Source organism: Jaculus jaculus, chromosome 8, assembly GCF_020740685.1.
Source record: "Jaculus jaculus isolate mJacJac1 chromosome 8, mJacJac1.mat.Y.cur, whole genome shotgun sequence".
Classification (NCBI taxonomy): domain Eukaryota; kingdom Metazoa; phylum Chordata; class Mammalia; order Rodentia; family Dipodidae; genus Jaculus; species Jaculus jaculus.
Genome location: NC_059109.1, coordinates 54291619 through 54316831, shown reverse-complemented (window position 1 = coordinate 54316831; position 25213 = coordinate 54291619). Strand labels below are relative to the sequence as shown.

At 41.7% G+C, this 25213-nt stretch overlaps 1 protein-coding gene and 1 non-coding gene across 2 annotated transcripts; both read left to right on the top strand.

The window, feature by feature from the left end:
* Positions 1-114: 114 nt before the first annotated feature.
* On the top strand, positions 115-23891 carry Trim69 (tripartite motif containing 69). The gene is made up of 8 exons (XM_045156990.1): positions 115-132; positions 4307-4318; positions 8577-9053; positions 10209-10304; positions 14377-14610; positions 16204-16226; positions 16313-16437; positions 23353-23891. Exons 1-8 carry the CDS (start codon positions 115-117, stop codon positions 23889-23891), a joined length of 1524 nt encoding a protein of 507 aa, XP_045012925.1.
* Positions 19025-19129, top strand: LOC123463265. The gene has a single exon (XR_006638851.1). It is a non-coding gene; the product is annotated as a small nucleolar RNA U13 (small nucleolar RNA).
* Positions 23892-25213: the final 1322 nt, after the last annotated feature.

Here is a 25213-nt window from a genome sequence, read left to right as displayed (position 1 = left end):
ATTAAAAAAATACTCCATTGTATAAATATCCACACCTTCATTATTCATTCATCAGTTGAAGAACATCTAGGCTGGTTCCATTTCCTAGCTATTGTGAATAAGGTGGCAATAAACATGGATGATGAAGTATCTGTAAGTGAGTAAAGAATCATTGGGATATATTCCAAGGAGTGGAATAGCTGGGTTATAAGGTCCTTTTTCTAGTTTGATGATTTTTTAAAATTTTTTTAATTTATTTCAGAGTGACAGACACAGAGAGAAAGACAGATAGAGGGAGAGAGAATGGGCGCACCAGGGCTTCCAGCCTCTGCAAACAAACTCCAGACGCATGCACCCCCTTGTGCATCTGGCTAACGTGGGACCTGGGGAACCGAGCCTCGAACCGGGTTCCTTAGGCTTCACAGGCAAGCGCTTAACCGCTAAGCCATCTCTCCAGCCCTAGTTTGATGATTTATGAGGCTCCTTAGTGTTTATCACCATCTGTTTGGAGGAGGTTCTCAGGCTAGCAGTGAGAACAGGACACAATTTAACCGGCTACTTCCTCCGTAATGTTTCCTGGGCCCTGGCAGAAGTGACAGAGGTACTGGGCATGGTGGCACATGCTTTTAATCTCAGCACTTGGGATGCAGAGTAGGAGGATCACTGTGAGTTGGAGGCCAGTCTAGAAGTACAGAGTAAGTTCCAGGTCAGCCTGGGCTAGAGTGAGACCCTACTTTGAAAAAAACTCTAATAGATAAATACAAATATTTTTATTATTATTACATTAGTGATAGAGGTGACTTATTCCCATAAGTTTTATTATGTTGTGTTTTTTAAAATTTATCTCAAAATATTTTCTAATTTCACTTTCTTCTTTGACTCATTGGTTGTTTGTGTTAATTTTCACTAAATTGTAAACTTCCAGTTTTCTTAGTTTTTGCTCCATTATAGCCTGAGAAGATACTTAATATATTTTAAATTTCCAAAATATATTGAGATTTATTTTGTGACTTAACATACGGTTTTTCTTAGAGAATGTCACATGTTCATTTGAGAGTAACGTGTATTCTGCTATTGTTTAGGCCTTCTGTCTCCTGACCGACCTTCTGTCTAGGTTTTCCTTTCATTATAGGAAAACTGGGGGAATGCAATCTACAACTATTGTTTTAGAACTATTTCTGCTTTCATTCTTAAGGCTTTCTTTATATATGTTGGTACTGTGTTGTTACTTGTATACTTGTTTTAAATTGTTATATATTCTTGGTGGATTGACCCTTTGTCAATATATAATGTCCTCTCTCTCTCTTTATTCCAGGTAGGGTCTCACTCTAACTCAGGTTGACTTGGAATTCACTATGTAGTCTCAGGGTGGCCTTGAACTCACAGCGATCCCCCTACCTCTGCCTTCCAAGTGCTGGGATTAAAAGTATGCTCCATCATGCCTGTTTTCTTTTCTTTTTTTGCCTCTTAAAAAAAAAATTTGTATTTAGCTGGGCATGGTGGGGCATGCCTTTAATCCCAGCACTTGGGAGGCAGAGGTAGGAGGATCACGGTGAGTTCAAAGCCACCTTGAGACTACATAGTGAATTCCAGATCAGCCTGGACTAGCTCCTCGAAAAACCAAAAAAAAAAAAAAAAAAAAAATTATCTACTAGAGAGTAAGAGAGCACAAGTGAGTGAGTATGGGTGCACAAAAGTCTCTTGCCTTTGCAAACTAAAACTAAGTACAGATGTATGTACCACTTCATGTAGCTGACTTGACATTGGTTTTGGGGAATCAAATTTGGGTTGTCAGCCTTTTCAAACAAGCACCTTTAACCACTGAGCCATCTCTCCGGTCTGTTCTTTGACTCTTATAACAATTTTTTTTGTTCATTTTAATTTATTTATTTGAGAATGACAGAGACAGAAGGAGGCAGAGAGAGAGAGAGAGAGAGAGAGAGAGAGAGAGAGAGAGAGAGAGAGAATGGGCATGCCAGGGCTTCCAGCCACTGCAAACGAACTCCAGACGCATGCACCCCCTTGTGCATCTGGCTAACATGGGTCCTAGAGAATCGAGCCTTGAACCGGGGTCCTTAGGCTTCACAGGCAAGCGCTTAACTGCTAAGCCACCTCTCCAGCCCTCTTATAACAATTTTGATTTTAAAGTCTATTTTGCTATATGTTATTATAACCATTCCATCTGTCTCTGGGAATTATTTGTATGGAATATATTTCTATCCATAGGCTTTTAACCTATTTGTGCCTATATAGCTCTAGTGAAATTTCCTATAGATAACATATAGCTGACACACATTCTTTATATCCATGTTCCTAATTCCTACCTCTAGTCAGAGTGCAATCACTTTTTTTAAAGACTTATTTTTTATTTATTAGAGACAGAGAGGGTGAGAGAGAGTGAGAATGGGCACACCAGTACCTCTAGCCACTGCAAATGAACTCCAGACACATGTGCCACCATGTGCATCTGGCTTACCTGGGTCCTGGAGAATCGAACCTGGGTCCTTGGGCTTCACAGGCATGTGCCTTAACCACTAAGCCATCTCTTCAGCCCCAGAGTGCAATCACTTTTATATGAAGTAAGTGTTGATAAGGAGAAAAAAATTACTTTTGTTTTGTTTTCTCATACAGGGTCATCTTATGTAGCCCAGGCTGTCCTTGAAATAACAATCCTCTTGCCTCAGCCTTCTAAGTACTGGGATTAACAAGTATGTGTCACAAATCCCAACATGTACTATTTATTTTTTAGCTGTATTTTAGTCAAGATCCTCCAGGGCTTAAAAAATAATATCGTTTAAAACTTAAATATTTATTTTTATTTTATTTATTAGCAAGAGTGAGAAAGAAAGAGAGGAGAGTGAGAACAGGAACCTCAGGGTATCTTGCCACTGCAAACAAACCCCAAACTCATGCACCACATTGTGCTTCTGGCCTTATGTAGGTACTGGGGAATTAAACTGAGGCTGGCAGGCTTTGTAGGAAAGTGGCCCAAAATGAATATCAAATGATGAGAAAAGCAATTATACAAAATCACATGGCTTTGGACATCCTCACAGCAGCCAAGGGTTAAATGTTGTTTATGTATTCCTGATAACTCTGCTAACATCTCATCTGCTTTGTACGACCTACAGAAACAGGTTCTGACCATGTCAGACACCACGGTGCCATTTGGTGAACAGTTCTGAGACTGATTCTCAGGTTTTTCATATTGGAAAAAGATTATACTTATTATAATCTTCATAGTTATTCTGTTGATCTTTGGACCTTGTATACTCAGTTGTTTTAACTTTATCTCTGCTCGTTTACAAGCAACTCATACTAAGATGGTCATACAACAATCTAACTCCATCCGTACAGGCCCTTGATCATCCTCAGAGAGCTGATCTCTTGCCATTTCTCACAGGACTACCAACCATCCGTATCTCACAATGTCAAACTTCCCGGTCTCTGGGATAGGCTCTAATAGTGATGTCGCTAGTATTTACAATCCTTTTTGTTTGTTTGTGTGTTTGAGTAGAGTTTCACTCTAGCCCAGACTGACCTGGACTTCACTATGTAGTTTCAGGGTGGCCTCAAACTCAAAGCCATCCTCCTACCTCTGCTTCCTGAGTGCTGAGATTAAAGGCATGCACCCCCCCACCTTTTATAACCCATCAAAAACATTTACATACAGCCCGGTGTGGTGGTGCATGTCTTTAATGCCAGCACTTCAGGAGGCCAAGATGGGAGAAGTGCTGTTGTGAGTTTGAGGCCAGCCTGAGACTATATAGTGAATTCTTTGTCAGCCTGGGCTAGATTGAGAACCCACCTTGAAAAAACAAACAAAATTTACAGACAGAGGGCAATGGGACATTGGCCGACTCACAGACTAATCTCTTGAGCCTTTATGTATCCTCCCCCCACCGCCCCTGCCCTGCCCCGAGACTCTAACTGCCTACTCTAGGACCCCAGTCAGCTAGAAATAGTTAAAAGACTGACTGGTCATCATTCACTTTCCTCTAATAGCAGTTAGAATGTCTTCTCAAGAGAGGGGGGAATGAGGGAGAATTAGTCAGGATTGGGTCCAAAAGAGGGAATGAAACAGATGTCACACCACCTGCCTGCTCCAGCACAACTGGCATCCAGCGTCTGATCCAGTCCCCTCCAGTGAGCTCTCTCTCACCCCACCCAGGCGGGCATAGCTTCCCCTTCCTGAGGCTAGACCAATCAGTCTGCTCTCAGACTCACTTGAGACTGAAGGTAAGGCCCACCACAATAAGATTAAAAATAAATCCTTTCCAGGCGAGCAAGGCCTCTTTTTGGCTTTTTACCTTTTCTGCACTTCCAGGTCCCTGCTCTGGTGAGTGGCCCTCAGCTCAGCCCTGCTGGGCTGAGGTGGGGGAACCCCAACCCTACTCCCGTGTGAGCTTCCTACCCCTTCCTGCCTTCCGCATGGTCGGAGAGCTCTGTCTTTTATTTTCCTTTCCTCTCTAAATCTAATAAAGTCTAAGTCATACTCTCTAGCCTATGGGTTTAATTCTTTAAATTCATAACACAAGGATCTGGGGTGCCCTAAATTTACTGGTGCAATTTGCATTAGAAAGGAGCCACAAAACTCTCATAACACATGCCACCATGCCTGACCCAAGAATTTTTATATAGGAACACACAGTAATTTGATTATGTTCCTTTCCCATTGTCCTTTTTTTGTCCCCTCTCCCCTGCCACCATCCCCTGAGGACCTTCCTCTTTTAAGGTGACTTCCTCTGTTTCGTTGTCTCCCACCTTCTCATTCCTCCATGTCTAAATGTTTATGGAACATGATGGACTTGTGGGGTATCAGCGACAACTGTGGTGTCATGAAGACATTACTTGGGTTCATGTCAGGGGTAGACAGACATAAAAAATTTTTGCTTGATAGCTTTTCCATTTTTTTTTATGCTTCAAATATGTTATCATACTGTTTTCTGACAGCCGTGTTTTCTGAACAGAAATATCTATTAATTGCATTGTGAATCCCTTGTATCTAAACTTTTTTTTATAGCTTTGTTCATCATATTTGGGAAGTTTTCAGCCCTTCTCTCTCTCCTCTTTCTGGGACTCTCATTATACACGTTAGTATGCTTGGTAGTGTGTCATAAGTCTCTCAGGTGTGGTTTACATTTGTTCATTCTTTTATCTCTGCTTCTCAGTGAATTTTTCATTTCAGCCATTGTTATGTCTTTAGCTCCATAGTTTTTAATTTAATTTCTCCTCATATTCTCTTTTTTATTATTATTCTATTTGACAAGTCATTATTCTTCTGGCTTCCTTCAGCTTTTTTTTAAAATTTAATTTATTAGTTTTCTTTTCAGCAAATACAGGCAGTTTGGTACCATTGTGTAGGCTCATCTGTGATCTATCCCCTCCCACTGGCCCCTCCTTGTTGATGTAAATGGGTCGTGCATTGTGGAGTTAGCCCACAGTTATTGGTACGATAAATGTCTCTGCATATCATGACCCAACATGTGACTCTGACATTCCTTCAGCTTTTTGCACATATTTAAAGTGGTTGATTTAAATATTTTGTCTACATGGCTATTACGTTCATGAGCTCACAGAGGCTGTCATTACCTGCACAAGATCTGTACCAGATTGGGCCCATCAGCAGTCCAGCATGAGTGGTGGAGGGACTCATGAAGCCCCCACCCCTTTCTGAGTTAGTGGTACATGGGAGAGAGGGAGATCTGTTCTTCAGTGTCATAGCCAATGGTAAGTTGCATATACTCTGGTAAATAATCCTCTGCCCACGTTCCTGCGGGTAACCCTAATTAAACTCTGTGTTGGACACATACATACACATGCACACATGTATGCATGTTACCAAAGTAGAAGTAGGACTAGTTGGGAAGAAGGGGCTCATTGAACAGGTGGAGAGTCAAGAGAAGTTAATGGGTGGTATGACCAAAATATATCATATACATGTGTAAAAATTGAAAATAAATAAATTAGAAACACTCAAGCTGGATATGGTGGCACACACCTTTAATCCCAGCACTGGGAGGTAAAGGTAGGAGGATTGCCACGAGTTCGAGGCCACCCTGAAGCTCCATAGTGATTCCCGGGTCAGCTTGGGCTAGCTTGGTACCCAACCTTGAAAAACAAAAATCAGGTCTGGAGAGATGGCTTAGTGGTTAAGCGCTTGCCTGTGAAGCCTAAGGACCCCGGTTCGAGGCTCGATTCCCCAGGACCCATGTTAGCCAGATGCACAAGGGGGCACTCGTGTCTGGAATTTGTCTGCAGTGGCTGGAGGCCCTGGCGCGCCCATTCTCTCTCTCTCTGCCTCTTTTTCTCTCTGTCTTTCGCTCTCAAATAAATAAATAAAAATAAAAAAACTTAAAAAAAAGAAAAACAAAAGTCAAAACAAACAAACCAAACAAACAAAAAAAGTCCTTGTGTACTAGGTCTTATGATCAGGCTTTCTTGGAATAATTTATTTTTCCCCTGTGAATGGGACCATACCTTCTTGTTTCTTTGATTGCCTTAACTGAAAATGACATTTTCAATTTTTTTAATTTATTTGAGAAACAGAGGTGGGGGGGGGGAGGAGAATGGTTGTGCCAGGGCCTCTAGCCACTGCAAACAAATTCCAGAAGCATGCACTACCTTGTGTATCTGGCTTACATGGGTCCTATAGAATTGAATCTGGATCCTCTGGCTTTGCAGGCAAGCGCCTTAACCACTAAGCCATCTCTCCAGCCTGAAAATGATATTTTCAATAAGTGTCTCTCCATCCTTGTTTGCTTGCTTAGTGACTTTTCTGAACTATTTGTATAAAGTCTTTAATTTTGTAAAGTTTGTAATTTGTGGCCACTGAAATGTGTTCCATTGGTCAGGTAGTGTTTCCATAGTTTTTTTTTTTTGTTGTTGTTGTTATTTGTTTGTTTATTTTCATTTATTTCTTTGAGAGTGACAGAGAAAGAGGCAGATAGAGAGACAGAGAGAGAATGGGCGCACCAGGGCTTTCAGTCACTGCAAACGAACTCCAGACGTGTGTGCCCCCTTGTATATCTGGCTAACGTGGGTCTTGGGGAATTGAGCCTCGAACAGGGGTCCTTAGGCTTCACAGGCAAGGTCTTAACTGCTAAGCCATCTCTCCAGCCCTTGGTAGTTTTTCAAATGCCAGAAGAGAAGAGAAGACACCCCTCCTCCTCCATCCAGCAAAGCCTTTAACAATTGTCTCTGTGTTGCTGTGTTGTGACATTTCTTCAACACTTAGCCAGGCTGTTTATAACTCTGCCTTAGAAGACATATGACAGCTTCTGGAGTGCTGGGAACAGTTTTCCTTAGTGTAATAATTATATAGATGTGTCCATTTTGTGAAGTTGATGAGTTATATACTTATGATTTTGTTTTCTTTTTTCTGTATTCATATTTCTGGAGTGAAGTTTTGAGCTTTTCTTTGTTTCATTTTAAAATATTTTTTTTTTGTTCATTTATTTATTTGAGAGTGACAGACACAGGGAGAAAGACAGATAGAGGGAGAGAGAGAGAATGGGCCGCCAGGGCTTCCAGCCTCTGCAAACGAACTCCAGACGCGTGCGCCCCCTTGTGCATCTGGCTAACATGGGACCTGGGGAACCGAGCCTCGAACCGGGGTCCTTAGGCTTCACAGGCAAGCGCTTAACCACTAAGCCATCTCTCCAGCCCTTATAATGTGTTTTTAGAAAGGAGTGTTGGAGGGTTGAAATCATACCATTGACTGAGCAACCTAATTGATGTTCATTTTTTTTTTCTTTTTGGTATCTAATATCAAGAAAACAAAAATAGGAGAGATGACTAAATGGTTAAAGGTACTTGCTTACAAAGACTGCAGGCCTGAGTTTCTTTCCCTAATACACACATAAACAAAGTGGTACATGTATCTGGAGTTTGTCTGCAGCAGCAAGAGGCCCTGGAACACTCATAATCTCTCTTCTCACAAATAAATAACATATTAAAAAGAAACAAAAATAAAGTCAATGTCTAATAAAACAGACATTGGACATAAAACTCTGAACTGATAAATGTGAAAGGTAGGTAAAGAGAGGAATAAACAACAAAATCTATTTCTTTGGTTGAGTATACTTTAAATTATTATTTTTTATTTGCATATGTGTATGCATGCACATGCATGTACATGGTTAGTCATGTCAGGGTCTCTTTGATGCAAATGAATGCTGTCCAGCTTTATATGGGTTGCTGGGAAAGTGAACCTGGGCCTCAAGCTTTTGTAAGCAGGCACCTTTAACTACTGAGCCATCTCCCAGCTCCTGCTTGAATACTCTTCCTTTGGATAGGGGATGTAGCCCCGTGGTAGAGCGCTTGCCTAGAATGATCAGAGCCCTGCATTCAATCCCCACCACTACAAACATAAAAATAGAAATGTACATGAGTACTCTTTCTTTTCTTGCCTTGGTTCTCTATTAAAGCTTAAATAGAACCACAAATTTTACTGGATTCTTCTCAAAGGAGAGGTTATGGGGCTTTAACCCCAGTTGCACAGATTTTCAGCTCCTTTCAGAATGAAGCCCACCATCCTAGAGGGTAGCAATGGGCAACCAGAGAGAGAAACTCACTTAAGCTGTTCTTTTCCGAAGGTATCCTCTAGACCCTCCTCCAACTTCGATCCAGGCAACTATGTTGAGATCAGTGACTCCACCACCCACAACCCCTCGAAAGTGGCGATGCAAGACATAACTATGGAGCTGCATTGCCCGCTGTGTAATGACTGGTTCCGTGACCCACTGATGCTAAGCTGCGGCCACAACTTCTGCCAAACCTGTATCCAAGACTTCTGGAAGCGGCAAGTAAAGGAAACTTTCTGTCCTGAGTGTAAGATGCTATCTCACTATAGCAATTGTACCTTCAACCTTGTGCTGGAGAAGCTGGTGGAGAAGATTAAGAAGTTATCCCTGCTCAAGAGTCATCCACAGTGTCCAGAGCATGGAGAGAGCCTGAAACTGTTCTGTAAGACAGATGGAAAACTGATCTGCTTTCAATGCAAGGATGTACGGCTGTCTATGGGGCAGTCTAAGGACTTCCTGAAAATCTCTGATGCTGTCCAATTCTTTATGGTGTGTGAGCCCTGGGTCTAAAACTCCTTTTGTATGGGTTCTTCTCTCTTTAAACCTCACCTTTTAACCTTTTAAAATGATAACACAGCCCAAAGTGCTCAGAAACATACAACATATTTACAAAGTTCTTTTTCTTTTTTTTTAAAATATATATTTTTAAAAATTATTTATTAATTTATTTGAGAGCGACAGACACAGAGAGAAAGACAGGTAGAGGGAGAGAGAGAGAATGGGCATGCCAGGGCCTCCAGCCTCTGCAAACGAACTCCAGATGCGTGCGCCCCCTTGTGCATCTGGCTAACGTGGGACCTGGGGAACCGAGCCTCGAACCGGGGTCCTTAGGCTTCACAGGCAAGCGCTTAACCGCTAAGCCATCTCTCCAGCCCCAAAGTTCTTTTTCTAGAGAAGCTGCTTAACAGAAAGGGGCAGGGGAGGAGCTATGGCTGCCTCCTCAATCACATATTGTATAGAACATAAACTTATAGTAATGCTCTTGTTATATAGATTTCAAAATATAGCGAAGTTTAAAATAAAGATAATGACAGAAGAGGAATCTATGATTGAGTTAAATTTTGTCACATTTATAACTCATACATGTTTAGAATTTCTGAGACATTAGAGGGCTGAAGTAATCAGGGCATGTGCCATGAAGGAAAGGAATACAGCCTGAACTACAAAATCATTTGGATTTGGATGGGCAGAAGAGGAGACAGATGTTGCATAGGTAAAAGTTATCAGGGTGAGAACTGTAGAGTGAATGATGTGTAGAGTTCCATTGGCCTTTTCAAAACCCTACAGCGAGCTATTAAAGGGTCAAAATGAACTTTTTCTGCTGCATATACTTTTATTCAAAAGCTTTGTTTTGGTGCTGAGCATGGAACCCAGAGCCTCATGCTGGCAAAGCAAGTGCTGTATCACTGAGCTACATCCTCTGCTTGAGTCTTAATTCTTTTTTTTTTTTTTTGATTCATAATTCTTAAGAGACAGTTACTAGAACACAAGAGATTGCCTAGAAAATGAGTTTGTTTGTTTTTTTTTGAGCAAGAGCGTACTTTTAGAGCTTACTTTTCTCTGGTGTACTGGGGCTTTGGGGATGTTCTTTCTGGCCTTTCATCTCCCAAGCTGGTGTGGTTTAATGCTATTTGGTATTCCTAGGAAGAGCTTGCCATCTATCAGGGCCAGCTGGAGAAAAACTTGAAGGAACTTCAGTCTCTGAGAAATATGCAGAAGGACGCCATTTCTGCTTATAAGGTGAGGAGCAGGGTAGAGGGTCTATGAGATAGAAACCCTTGCTATGTCAGCTGCATGGGCACAAAAATGACATGTCTTACCAGTGTACTACATGGCAAATGGGCTATAGAATCTGTGCTATTTTACCATAGGGTGGAAAGAAATATGTGGTGCGATAGGGTCCCAGCAGTGTCTCACTCAAACAGACTGGCTTTATTGCAGAATTGAGATATGTCTGGTCTGTCTTCATCTATAGAAAAACAAGGAATTTACCAGCAAAACCCACTAAAACTTTTTATGCCTGAAGAAATACTCCCCTGTCCCCCTATGGTTGACAAGCAGGCATGTCTGAACCAAAGTCTCAGATTTCATGATTTTTCTGATTCAATCTTTCTTAGCTTCCCCCAAACTAAATAAAACTATTGCCTATATACTATCAACTTCCTAGGCATTATAGAATGATATTGATAGTTAAGAGATTTGGCAAATCAGTCTCTAGGTTGGGAACTGAAGTGGAAGCTCTAATTATTCATTAATTATCCTATTTAGAAGAGCCATCTCTGGTATTTGGCATCTAGAAAAAGAAATATGTGGTTTCAGGAAAAGAATGATGGGTGGAAGTAATGATGTCTCCAGAGGATTTTATCCCTGTTTTAATAGCTTCTCATTCAGTTGTTAGAGTCGATATTCATTCATTCATCAAATATTTATTGAATGGGCTAGGCCTTCTACCAGAATCTGGAGGTGGGAGACATTAATTAAACAATACCACCAATAACAATAAAATAACAATAGTGATTATTATTATAAGTGAACATACAGGGCATGATTACAGTATACAAATACAGAACCTAACCTAGGTAGAAGGAGAGAAGTTCTTTGAAGAAATCTCTAATTAAAACTTGAACCCTGGGGCTAGAGACATAGCCCAGATGGTAGGGTGCTTGCTTGGCATGTATGAGGCCCTGGTTTTGATCCCCAGCACCATATAAACTCAGAATGGGGGTGCAGCAATATGGAGGTGGAGGAAGGAAGTTCAGAAGTTCAAAGTCATCCTTGGCTACATAGCAAGTTAAAGGCCGGTCTGGGATACATGAGACCCTGTCAAAAGAAAAAACAAACAAAAAACAAATTGAGGGCTGGGAACATGGCTCAGAGGTTAAAGGCTCTTGCTTGCAATGCCTGCTGGCTCAGGTTCAATTCCCCAGTAACCAAGTCAGATGCACAAAGTGGCACATGAATATAGTTAGTTTTCAGTGGGAAGAGGCCCCAACATGCCCATCTCTTCTCTCTTTCTATCTAATAAGTAAATGAAAAGATACTGAAAATATTTTTATTTATTACAGAGAGAAAGAATGAAAGAGAATAAGAATGAATATGGGAGTACTAAGGTTCCTGCCCATGCAAAGGACCTCCTGACGCACATACCACTTTGTGCATCTGGCTTTACATGAGTACTGGGGAATTGAACCCAGGCCATCCAGCTTTGCAAGCAAGCGCCTTTAACTTCTGAGCTATATCCCCAGTCCATAAAAATCATTTTTAAGGGCTGGAGAAATGGCTCAGCAGTTAAGCATCTGCCTGCACAGCCTAAGGACCTGTGTTCAATTCCCCAGTACCCGTATAAAGCCAGATACACAAGGTGGCACATGCATCTGGAGTTTGTATTGATTAGAGGCCTTGTTGCACCCATTCTCTCTCCTTCTCAAATAAATAAAATAATTTAAAAGCTCATTTTTAAAATTTGAGACTGGGCTGGAGAGATGGCTTAGCGGTTAAGCGCTTGCCTGTGAAACCTAAGGACCCCGGTTCGAGGCTAGGTTCCCCAGGTCCCACGTTAGCCAGATGCACAAGGGGGCGCACACGTCTGTAGTTTGTTTGCAGAGGCTGGAAGCCCTGGCGCGCCCATTCTCTCTCTCTCCCTCTATCTGTCTTTCTCTCTTTGTCTGTCGCTCTCAAATAAATAAATAAAAAAAAATTTGAGAACTAAGGATGAGTAACTTAATCAAGTGAACTGGGTGAGGAGAATAGAAACAAAGGGTTTAGAGAACAGTGTTGTAAGAAGAGGAAAGATCACTAGAAAAGTCCAGAGAAAGGACAGTCAGCTGCAGCATGCTGAGCAGAATGGCACTGGAGAGGCAGATATGACCTCAGTCATGTACCTGCTTGTGTGGAGAAGTAAGCATTTTGAACTTCATCCAGTGAAGTGAGAAAGAGAGCTTTAAAATAGGACATGGTTTCATTTCATTTTGAAAATGTCTGGTGGCTGTGTGGAGAATGCATCAGCAAGGGAATGTCAACAACTATGGTTGGAAGGTGACTGCAGTGGTTCCAGAGATGTAGAGTGCATTTTCAGGGGCAGGGGTCCCTGGTACATTCATATTCATTCTCATTCTATTTCGTTCTTTCTTTCTCTCTTATAAATAAGGACATATGGTTAAGAGAGAAATTTATGTGTACGTGGTGCTTGATTAGATGTGAGGACTGACTGGCAATATCAAGTAGGTAGCTGGATTTAGGAATGTGGAACTCAGAAGTTGGAGATAACTTGTCAGTACTAGATAGCATTTAAAACTGTGGGATAGGGCTGGAGAGATTGCTTAGTGGTTAAAGTGCTTGCCTGCAAAGCCAAAGGACCCAGGTTAGATTCCCCAGGACCCATGTAAGCCAGTTGCACAAGGTGGCACATGCATCTGGAGTTCACTTGCAGTGGCTGGAGGCCCTGGTGTGCCCCTTCTCTCTTTCTCTCTCTCTGCCTCTTTCTCCCTATCTTTCTATCAAATAAATAAATAAAAATTTTAAAACCCCTGTGGAGCAAGAGATTGCCTAGAAAGAGTGTAAAATGAGAAGGAAAGAGCTTAGAGTAGAATACCAAGCCATTCTAATAAGTAGAAATTATAATATTGGCTAGAAGAGGTAGAGCCAATAAATAATGAGAAATCATCATGAGAAAGGTAAAAGGGGAACCGTAAAAATGTGAGTTAGAAAAGAGATAGAGTTAAAAGTTTGTGAAGAGTGCAGTAACAATGGCCCATGGAATCCAAGAGGCAAGAGAAAATACGACAGTGGAAGTGCATACACAGAGATGGAGAGGTCAAGGAATACAGTTTCCGCGAGCTCCAACAATTGTTGCAGTGGGTGTACCCAAGTGAGTTTGGAGCATCAAGTTATTTTGGAGATGATGTATTTGCTAGGAATGACAAAGTTCTGTGTGACTGGGAATGAGTGGATAAAGCAATAAACCATTAGAAATGAGGAAGAAGAGGGTATCAGAGTGAAAAGCCAGGATGCCAGACAATGCACCTGTGAAGAGGCTGTGGGCACCTAAGAAAAGAATTGCCAATGTAGCAACGATCAATTGCAGGGGTTTAGACCCTGCTCACATCTGGTTGCTTTTGTGTTGCCCTGGCAGCAGGAATAGCATTACCCACATTCTGGTGTGTACATAAGACAGTTTTCTCTCAGTTTCGTTATGGCCCTAGTATGATAGCAGCATTTGGTAGATATTAATTGACTAATCTTACAAAGCATTATCATTCATTCTGGAAGGTTGGGTGAACTCCACAGTGTTATTATTTAAAAATAGTATTTGCATCATGGTTTATTGTCTATACTTATGGAAGGTGTCAATGAAAATCTAAAAAATAATATTTGCAAGTATAGAGAAAGAGAGAGTGAGTGAGAGAGCGAGCAATAAAGACACCACGAGATTGAGAATGGGCACCACTAGGGCCTCTTGCTACTGCAAATGAACTTGGCCTTATATGGGTACTGGAGAATCAAACCTGGGCCATCAGGCTTTGCAAACAAGAGCCACCTCTCCAGCCCTTCACAGTGCTATTTAATAGAGTACTGTCTGCCACCCCAGTACTACAAGGACCTAGAAACCACTTTTGGCATGTTCATCCTGGACTATTGCATTGTCCAAGAAAGGAGTAAGTCTCTCAAAGGACTCTTGGAGCAGGGTTGAATGTTGATACTAAGCAACATTCCATTGTGTGGTGCTTCCTAAGGTGTGTTATTATGGTGTGGGCCCCCATCCCTAAGTGCTAGTCTCAGTAATAATCATGGTGATGATCATGGAGGTTTCCAGGAAAACAAGATACATCTGCAACAACACATTTCCTTGGAGTTTCTAAAGCTGCATCAGTTCCTGCACAGCAGAGAAAAGGACATTCTAAATGACCTCCGGGAAGAAGGGAAGGCCTTGAATGAGGAGATGGAGCTGAACATGAACCATATCCAGGAGCAGTGTCTCCTGGTCAAAGATATGCTGGCGAATGTACAGGCACGGTTGGAACAGCAGAACACCTTCGTCTTCCTCAAAGTGAGACTGGGTACCATCATGATTATGGGTACACTTAAAGCAGGTCAGGAAGGAACTAGGAAGGATGTAATACTGCTTGTCACCACCAGGAGGCAGCAGAGCAAAGCAAATCCTATCCAAACCAACCCGCTATACCGCCTTTAAGATCCTCTGGATGAAAAATAGGAGGCTATCTTTGTTTCATGTTCAGCAGACACCTTTACTTTCACTGTCTTATAAGACACAATATACAATTTCATTAATAACACTATATATTATTATGCTTTTCTAAAGTTTTATTTGTCAAAAACATGCCTGGGCTGACTCAAGTTCTTAGTCATAAATTGACTGTAATAGACAGTGTCAGTCATTGGGATGAACCTCCAAACCAGGCACAATTTATGGGAGGAATGAAGCTTACAGGCCCAGGGAAGTTCTGTAATGGTAGAAGAAGTTGGCCTCCTTTTCACAGGTCCATACATAGGGGTGGGGGAAAGAGAGAGAGAGAGGGAGAGGGAGAGGGAGGGAGGGAGGGGGGAGCGAGGGGGGGAAGGAGGGGGGAGGGAGGGGGAGAGGGAGGGGGAGAGGGAGGGAGGGAGGCGCCACCACCAAAAGCAAGAAAGCATACTTCAGCAGGAACCCCATCAAAGCTCAAGCACTTTACATATTTTTTTTTCAAACTGCAAATACATGCACCACTTGTGCATTTGGCTTATGTGGGTCCTGGGGAATAGAACCTGGGTCCTTTGGTTTGCAGGCAACCACCATCTCTCCAGCCCCACTTTGCATATCTTTAGGCTGGAATTCCAAATCCATCCCCACACCTTAAGGCTAGACCCTATGATCCGCCTAGTGACACCTAGTCCATCCAGCCATGCAGATGGAGATCTAAATTACAAGTTTTAATAAAATCCTGAATATATTGTGGGACATCCATTCAAACTATCACACTGACCTATCTTAAAAGTTATTTGCCAAACTTAATTACCTGAAGTTTCACCCCTAAAATAACACTAACTTATCTCCTCAATACTCAAAAGTTTAATTAGCTAGAGTAAGGAAAAGTTGGCTTAGGAATGGAATATTTCTAGTTTTTCTTCTGGGACTATTTAGAAGCAAGGTTTAAAAAGGCTTAACCTTAATTATTGTTTCTTGTTCTCTCTAAAGATTGAAATTGGGGCTGGAGAGATGGCTTAATGGTTAAGGTGCTTGCCTGAGAAGCCTAAGACCCAGGTTCAATTCCCCAGAACCCATGTAAGCCAGATGCACATGGTGGCACATGTATCTGGAGTTCATTTTCAGTGGCTAGAGGCCCTGGCATACCTATTCTCTCTCTCTTTCAAATAAATAAAAATAAAATTTAAAAATAAACTTAGAATTCTAGGGAATCAGAGAAGGTCAGCAAATGAGAGTAAGATTGGGTTATCCTGAGGATATCTAGGGATGCAAATCAGAAAAAGCACATGGAGGATGAAAACAGTTGCTGGAGTTGAGTTAAAGACCATCTCCATAGGAAACTGGTATTGATTAAATTCTGGTGGTGGTCAGAATCACCAGAGAAATTTGGAGTTGATGGACCAGCATCTGACTTCTCTGTTTCTCCTTTTCTTTTAGGATATCACAAAGCTCATAGATAGGCAAGTACTTTACTATGGTATTCCTTATTTCCTTTTCGTCAGCCCCTGGAAGATGTCTAAAAATGAATGATTTATGTCCCTTGCAGAGTGGATCAAGAAATGAAGATGCTGGCACCCAGAGAACTTATCTCCAGGAAGCTGAACCCAGGTCTCTTCAAAGGTCCCATCCAGTACATGGTATGGAGAGAAATGCAGTCCACTCTCTCGCCAGGTACAGTGTGCAATAGCTACTGATTCCTAGAGCCTCTGACCTCTATTCCATCTGCGGACCTCTTCTGTGGTTCTTCAGGCTAAGACAGGAGTTTAGTCAAAAAGAGGCTAGTTGGCATGACTGAATTTATTCTGTTGCTATGATCTAAGACAATACACCTTTGAACTGGTAAATGCATAGGAGTCTGATATTAGAATCACTCCTCAGCCAATGATTTTGTTTGCTCTATCAAATGTAGAAACAACCACAATTTTATTGTTTTGCTAAATCAGCTCAAGTAAATCCTCGTTTCTCTGCCCTGAAGGTTTCTGTGCACACTCTTTGTGTGTACACAGGGCTTTCTACAGGGCGTTTTGTGCTTGTCATAGCATGCAGATGCTAGCAGTCATCAGTGCTTCACAAGAAAACCCATAATTTAAAAAATATTTTATTTATTTATTTGAGAGAGAGAGAGAGAGAGAGAGAGAGAGAGAGAAAGAGAGACAGAATGGGCGTGCCAGGGCCTCCAGCCACTGCAAACGAACTCCATCCATATGCTCCTCCTTATGCATCAGGCTTATGTGGGTCCTGGGCAATCAAACCAGGTCCTTTGGCTTTGCAAACAAATGCCTTAACTGCTAAGCCATCTTCTCCAGCCCTGAAAACCTGTAATTTTAGCCAATGTGCCTAATAAGCACATTAAATTTTCATTGCCTGCAGATACAAAAGCACTAAGTAAGACAAAAGAACACAAATGGGCCAGGTGTGGTGATGCACACCTTTAATCCCAGCACTCAGAAGGCAGAAATAGAAAGTTCACCATGAGTTTGGGTTCAGCCTAGGACCACAGAGTGAGTCCCAGGTCAGCCTGGGTTACTGTGAGACCCTACCTTGAAAAAAAAAAAAAAAAAAAAGAACACAAATGTTTTTGTTTTGTTTTGTATTTTTCAAGGTAGGGTATCACTCTAGCCCAACCTAACCTGGTATTCATATGTAGTGTCAGAGTGACCTCAAACTCACGGTGATCCCCCTGCCTCTGTCTCCTGAGTGCTGGGATTAAAGGCATGCACCACCATGCCTGGTTCACAAATGGTATTTTAATAATATTATCTAGTATCCAAAATAAAAAGTTTATAAAAATACAATTTTAGATAAGGTTTTTATAGAATGCTTATGGACTCTGCTATTATGTTTTTGATTTCATTAAAAGCACACATCTAAGCCAGGCGTGGTGGCACACACCTTTAATCTCAGCACTTGGGAGGCGAGGTAGGAGGATCACTGTGAGTTTGAAGCCACCCTGAGACTACATAGTGAACTCCAGGTCAGCCTGGACTAGAGTGAGACCCTACCTTGAAAAAAATCACACATCATCTATTCTTATTAACAATTTCTCGAGGTGATTGCCATTAAAAACAACCTCACTAAAGTATAACTACTATTTTCTTGTACTTTGCAGTATAAGATGTGTTGAGTTGTGATGAGTTGTAAGCTGTGACAAACATGTCAAGATCAAGATGTAGAAAAGTTTTTATTTCCCACACCACATCTTTCACATCACATGTCCCTTTACAATCAGTCCCTTCTGTATACCCCCATCCCTGACACAGTTCTGCTTTATTTCACCTTAGATGTATATTTTCATAATTCTGTTTTAATATAAACCATATATTATGTCCTATGCATCTGGAATTTTCTACTTAGCATAATGCTTTCTGAGATTCACCGATGTAGTTATATGTAGCTTTTAAATTTTTATTTATTTGAGAGAGGGGCAGAGAGAGAGAGAGAAAAACAGAAAGAATGGGAGCACCAGGGCCTCCAGCCACTGTAGACAAACTCCAGATGCATGTGCCACCTTGTGCATCTGGCTTACATGGGTCCTGGGGAATTGAACCATGGTCCTTTGGCTTTGCAGGCAAGTGCCTTAACCACTAAGCATTTCTCCAGCCCATATATAACATTTTTATTTTTTATTTTTTGGATTTTCGAGGTAGGGTCTCATTCTAGTAGCTCAGGCTGACCTGGAATTCACTATGTAGTCTCAGGGTGTCCTTGAACTCACAGTGATCCTCCTACCTCAGCCTCCCAAATGCTGGGATTAAAGGCGTGTGCCACCATGCCTGGCTATATGTAGCTTTTAATGGAGGTGTTTCTGGTGCATGGAGAGCCCAGAACCTATCTTCTTCAGTTGCTCTCCACCTTATTTATTTTATTTTATTTTTAGGTTTTTTTTTATTGATAACTTCCATAACTATAGACAATAAACCATGGTAATCCCCCCTCACACACTCTTTCCCCTTTGCAACTCCACTTTCCATCATGCCCTTTCCCTCTCTTAATCAGACTCTTTTATTCTGATGTCATCATCTTTTCCTCCTATCATGATGGTCTTGTGTAGGTAGTGTCAGGCACTATGAGGTCATGGATATTCAGGCCATTCTGTGTCTGGAAGAGCACATTGTAAGGAGTCCTACCCTTCCTTTGGCTCTTACATTCTTTCTGCTACCACCTTAATTGTTGTTGTCCTCAAGGTAGGGTCATGCACCACCTCACCTGACCATCTTATTTAATTTTTACATATTTATTAATTAAGAGAGAAAGACTGATCCTTTTATTGGTTCATAAGCGTGATGATTGGGTGTTCACGCTCTTGCGTGACGTGTGCCTCCCACTAAACCTTGTTACGCTCTGGCACATAACCTGTCTGACGTAAAAAAAAAAAAAAAAAAAAGAGAGAGAAAGACACAGAGAGAGAATGAATGTGTATGCCAGGGCCTCTAGCCACTGCAAACAAACTCCAGATGTATGTGCCACCAAGTACATCTGGCTTATGTGGGTTGTGGGGAACTGAGCCTAGGTCGTTGGGCTTCACAGGCAAATGCCTTAACTGCTAAGCCATAGCTCCAGCCTTAAATATTTGTATTTATTTGCAAGGGGAGAGAGACAGAGGGAGAGGGAGGAGGAGGAGGAGAAGAGAGAGACAGAATAGGCACACCAGGGCCTCCAGCCACTGCAAATGAACTCCAGATGCATGTGCCACTGTGCATTTGGCTTTATGTGGGTCCTGGAGAATTGAATTCTCATCATTAGGCTTTGCAAGCAAGCATTTTAGCTGCTGAGCTATCTCTCCAGCCTGCCACCTTATATTTTTGAGACAAGGTCTGTTAAGAAACCTAGAGCTCACACATTTGGTAAGCCACCACACCTGGCTTAATGGTTCCTTAAACAAGTTTTTTGGTGTATGTACGTAGTATGTGATGTGTTTGCATGTGGGTGCAAATGTGCACACCTATGCACATGTGTGCCAAGGCCAGAGAAAAATGTAGTCTGTCTTCTTCTCTCACTCTTCTACCTGATTTCCCTGAGACAGTGTCTCTTACTGAAACTGAGAAACCTGTGCTGCTTTTTCTGGTAAACTGGCTGAGTCCCAGAGATCTTCCTATCTCTACCCCCTTAAGTGCTGGGGTCACAGGCATATGTGGCCATGCCTGGCTTTTTACACTTGGAATCAAACTCAAGTCTGTGAAACAAGTGCTGTTACTCACTGAACTATCTCCCTAGCCCCTTGTTTTTTTTGTTTTTTTGAGGTAGGGTCTCATTCTAGCCCAGACTGGCCTGGAATTCACTATGGAGTCTCAGGGTGGCCTCAAACTCACAGCGATCCTCCTACCTCTGCCTTCCTTGTGCTGGGATTAAAGGTGTGTGCCACCATGCCTGGCTCATTTTTTTGTTTGTTTGTTTGTATTTTTGGTTTTTCGAGGTAGGGTCTCACTCTGGTCCAGGCTGACTTGGAATTAACTCTGTCATCTCAAGGTGGCCTTGAACTCATGGCAATCCTCCTACCTCTGCCTCCCGAGTGCTGGGATTAAAGGCATGCGCCACCAAGCCCAGCTTGTTTGTTGTTTTTTAGACAGGGTCTCATGTTGTCTGGGCTGGCTAAGAACCCCCTACATAGCTGAGGATGACCTTGAACTACTGATCCTCCTGCTTCTACCTACTAAGTGATGAGATTATAGGCATGAACCATCTGACTTAATTGGCCATCTCTTCAGCCCTCAGAATGTTCTTTTGAGACAGGATATGATTATGTTATTCAGGCTAATCTTGAATTTAAATCCTCCTGGCTTCTCTTGAGTGCTAGGATTATAGGTATATGCCATATTGCTCTGTACAGTATTTAATTTTTTAATTGACATATGACATTCATACATATTGATGGGATATGATAATTATGTATGATAATTAAGTACTTGTATGCAATCCATAATGATCTAACCATGGTAATTAGTATTCTTATCTCAAACATTTATCTATTCCAAGTGATGGAAAACTTTGAATTCTTCTAGTTGCTTTGAAATATACAATATATCTGGGGATGCAACTCAGTGATAGGATGTAACCTAGTACAAGGTCCTAGGTTCAATCCACAGCACAGCAGATGAGAAAGAAAAATTGTTGTAGATTATAATTATCCTATCTAACCGTATTCTGGCACTTACTATGTAATATCATTCTACCCTATGCCTTTCTACCTTTCCTGTCCTCAAGGGACCACTATTCTATTCTATTTCTTTTTCTTTTTCTGTTTTTTTTTTTTTTTTTTGTCTGTTTGTTTTGTTTTGAGGTAGGGTCTTGCTCTAGGCCAGGCTGGCCTCAAACTCACAGCAATCCTCCTACCTCTTCCTCACAAGTGCTGGGATTAAAGTTGTGTGCCACTACACCAGGCAATTCTATTCTACTTCTATGGGATGAACTTTTATTTAGCCTCTCTCTATATATTTAAAATATATTTTATTTATTTATTCAATTGAGAGAGAGAGAGAGAAAGAGGCAGAAAATGAGAAAGAGAGAGAGTGAGAGAGAGAGAATGGGCATGCCAGGGCCTCCAGCCACTGCAAACTCCAGATGTGCTGCCTTGTGCATCTGGCTTACGTGGGTCTTGGAGAATTGAACTGGGATCCTCTGGCTTTGCAAGCAAACCCCTTAACTGCTAAGCCATCTCTCCAGCCCCTCTATACATTTTTGAGATCCACATTTGTCATGGAATGATATTGCAGAATAAAATATAAATTAATACTTGAAAATGTGAGATTAAAAGAAATGACTACAGGGGCTGGAGAGATGGCTTACCAGTTAAGCACTTGCCTGTGAAGCTTAAGGACCCTGGTTTGAGGCTCGATTCCCCAGGACCCATGTAAACCAGATGCACAGGTGGCACGTGCATCTGGAGTTCCTTTGCAGTGGCTAGAGACCCTTGCATGCCCATTCTCTATCTGCCTCTTTCTCTCTCTGTCTCTGTTGCTCTTAAATAAATAAATAAAATTTTAAAAAATGACTACAGGTCTGGAGAGATGGCTCAGCGCACTTGCTGCAAAGTCTACACTCCCAGGTTTAATTCCCCAGTACCCATGTAAAGCCAGATGCACAAAATGGCACATTGCATCTGGAGTTTTCTTGCAGGAGCAAGAGGCCCTGGCATGCCCATTCTCTCTCCCCCTCTCCTGATTGCAAATATTTAAAAAAAAGATTATAAACTACAAACCTAATTTTGTAATTATTAGACTCAACTGACCTAAAGTTATTTTGTTAGATTGCTGTGAAAATTTCTGAACGTTTACTCTCAAGCTAGTGAGATGGCTCAGTAGATAAAACGTTTAGTGTGCAACTCTGAGTACCTGAGTGTGGAATCCCAGCCCCAAGTAACAAAAATCAAGAAGCCAGAAACTGGGCTAGCTTCTGTCATCCCAGTGCACCTACTGTGAGGAGGGAGGGAGGCAGAAACAGGAGAATTTTCTGGAGGTTGTGAATAGAATGGCCAACAACAAATACACCCTGCCTCCAAATGAGATGGAAGACCAGGACAGACATGAAAGTTATCCTCCGACCTCCACAGGCATGTTGTGACACGTGCACGCCTGAACTCACACATGTGAGCACACACAGCAAATAAATAAACTTAAAATAAAACATTTATAGCTGGCGCTGAACATCTCTATTATCTTGTTTCAGACTGGTTACCAATATAGCTTATGGACTACATTCTGAAGAACAGTGATACGAGCCACCCCAAATCTCATGTCTCATCATATGCTAAGCCAAATATAAACATCCCACTATTGATCTCTAAATGTGACCACTTATCTCTGTCTTAACCTAGCTCTAACAGACAAGTCCTTATTATCTCCCCCACATAAGCAACTGCATTTATTTGTTTATTTAGTTAGTTAGTTTTTCGAAGTAGGATCTTGCTCTGGCCCAAGCTGACCTGAAATTCACTATGTAGTTGTTGGCCTCAAACTCACAGCAATCCTCCTACCTCTGCCTCCTGAGTACTAGGACCAAAGGCATGTACCACCACACCAGACAACTGCGTTTATTCTTTTCCCCTCTGTTTACCTAAAGCATACACTTCCTATATGTTATATCACAACTGAGATAGCTATTCTCTTTAGCAAGATTCAATAGGGCACTGGGGAGGCAGAGGCAGAAGGACTGCCAAGAGTTCAAGGCCACCTTGAGACTACATAGTGAGTTCCAGGTCAGCCTAGGCCAGAGTGAAACCCTGCCTCGGAAAAAAAAAAAAAAAAAAAAAAAAAAAATTCAACAGGGCAACCTTACCTTTTTTTTTTTTTTTTTAACCTCTTTGGCATTTGTATTTATAAATATTTGTACAGATTTACATTAGTTATATCATTTGCTTCAGTAGGGAAAATATTATCTCAGAGTAAAGCCTGACCTTACTTTCAATATAAAATGTCTAGAAATAGCAACAGATACTAGACCAGTAAGAAGTGCATAAGAAACTGCCTGCCTAAGAGCTCCTGCACATGAGGAGTCAGGGTACTATGTCTACACACATCCTATCTTTTTCTTTGGGCATTTGTACGCAACCCCTTTCCACTCACTCCTTGCTATCTCTTATTTTCTCACTAGGCCTCTCTCCATTAAGTCTGGATCCTAAAACAGCTCATCCAAATCTGGTGCTATCCAAAACCCACACCAGTGTGTGGCACGCTGACATTAAGCAAGCGATACCTGACGATCCAGAGAGGTTTGACTCAAGTGTGGCTGTACTGGGCTCAACAGGCTTTACCTGCGGAAAGTGGTACTGGGAAGTAGAAGTGGCAAGGAAGACAAAATGGACCGTTGGAGTGGCCAGAGAGTCCATCATTCGAAAGGGGAGCTGTCCTCTCACTCCTGAGCAAGGGTTCTGGCTTTTAAGACTAAGGAATCAAACTGACCTAAAGGCTCTGGATTTTCCTTCTTATAGTCTGGAACCTGCCGACCTTGAGAGGGTGGGCATTTACCTGGATTACGAGGGAGGACAGGTGTCCTTCTACAATGCTAAAACCATGGCCCACCTTTACACCTTCAGCACCATTTTCACGGAGAAACTTTATCCCTACTTCTGCCCCTGCCTTAATGATGGTGGAGAGAATAAAGAACCATTGCACATTGTACATCCACAGTGATTAGTAATTCTAGTGTATAAATTCACAGAGTTATTAAAGAACTATTGAAATAGCTTACCAATTTCATTGGATTCTCTTTCCAGTTTAGGGGGAACTCTGAAATAATGAAAAGGGGTTTGAGTTACATTTTAGTGTTTCAAGTAGTTTTCACTACTCTGGGGTTTTCTAAGACAGTGGAGCCACTGTCATGACAGCGGTCATCATGCTCTGGTTTCTGGAAGAAATTGTGACTTGATTAGTGAATCTTGAGAAGCCTTTTAAAATATATCCAGAAAAGACTGTCATTAGTTTCTAGCATAATGACACTAAGTAGATGAATTTTTAACTCTGCAGTCTATTTAATTGTCTTTTTTTCTTCAATGCTGGGGTTTGTCGTTTATCTTAAAAATGTTCATTCAACTCTTTCCTCATTTTAAAAAATTTATTTGCAGAGACTGAAGAGAGAAAAGATAGAAGAGAGAGAGAGAGAAAGAGAGAGAGAGAGAGAGAGAGAGGGAGAAAGAAAGAAAGAAAGAAAGAAAGAAAGAAAGAAAGAAAGAAAGAAAGAAAGAAAGAAAGAAAGAGTGAGTCAGGGCCTTTACCCACTTTGTGCACCTGGCTTTACGTAGGTACTGGGGAATCTAATGTAGGTTGTTAGGCTTTGTAGGTAAGCACCATAACCACTGAGCAATTTCTCCAACCCTTATTTGTCTTTTTTAAAAAAATATTTCCCTTAGAAGAAGGAAAAGAGAGAGAGAGAAGAGGGCTAGAGAAGATGGCTTAGTGGTTAAGACATTTGCCTGCAAAGCCAAAGGACCCTGGTTTGATTCCCTAGAACCCACATAAGCGAGATGCACAAGGAGGCACATGCATCTGGAGTTCATTTGCAGTGGCTGGAGGCTCTGGAATGCCCATTCTCTCTCTCTCTCCCTCCTGCTTTCTCTCTCTCAAATAAATAAATAAAATATATTTTAAAAAAGAGAGTACCTGGCATGGTAGTGCATGCCTTTAATTCCAGCACTCGGGAGGCAGAGGTAGGAGGATCACCATGAGTTCGAGGCCACCCTGAGATTGCTTAGTGAATTCCAGGTCAGCCTGAGCTAGAGTGAGACCCTATCTCCGAAAACCAGAGAGAGAGAGAGAGAGAGAGAGAGAGAGAGAGAGAGAGAAGGAGGGAAATGGAGAGAGATATATAGAGAAAATGTACAAACTAAGGCCTCTTCCTGCTGTAAACAAACAATGCACCACATTATGTATCTGGCTTTACATGGGTACTGAGGAATCAAACATGGGCCATCAGGCTTTGTAAGCAAGTGCCTTTAACCACTGAGCAATCTCCCCAG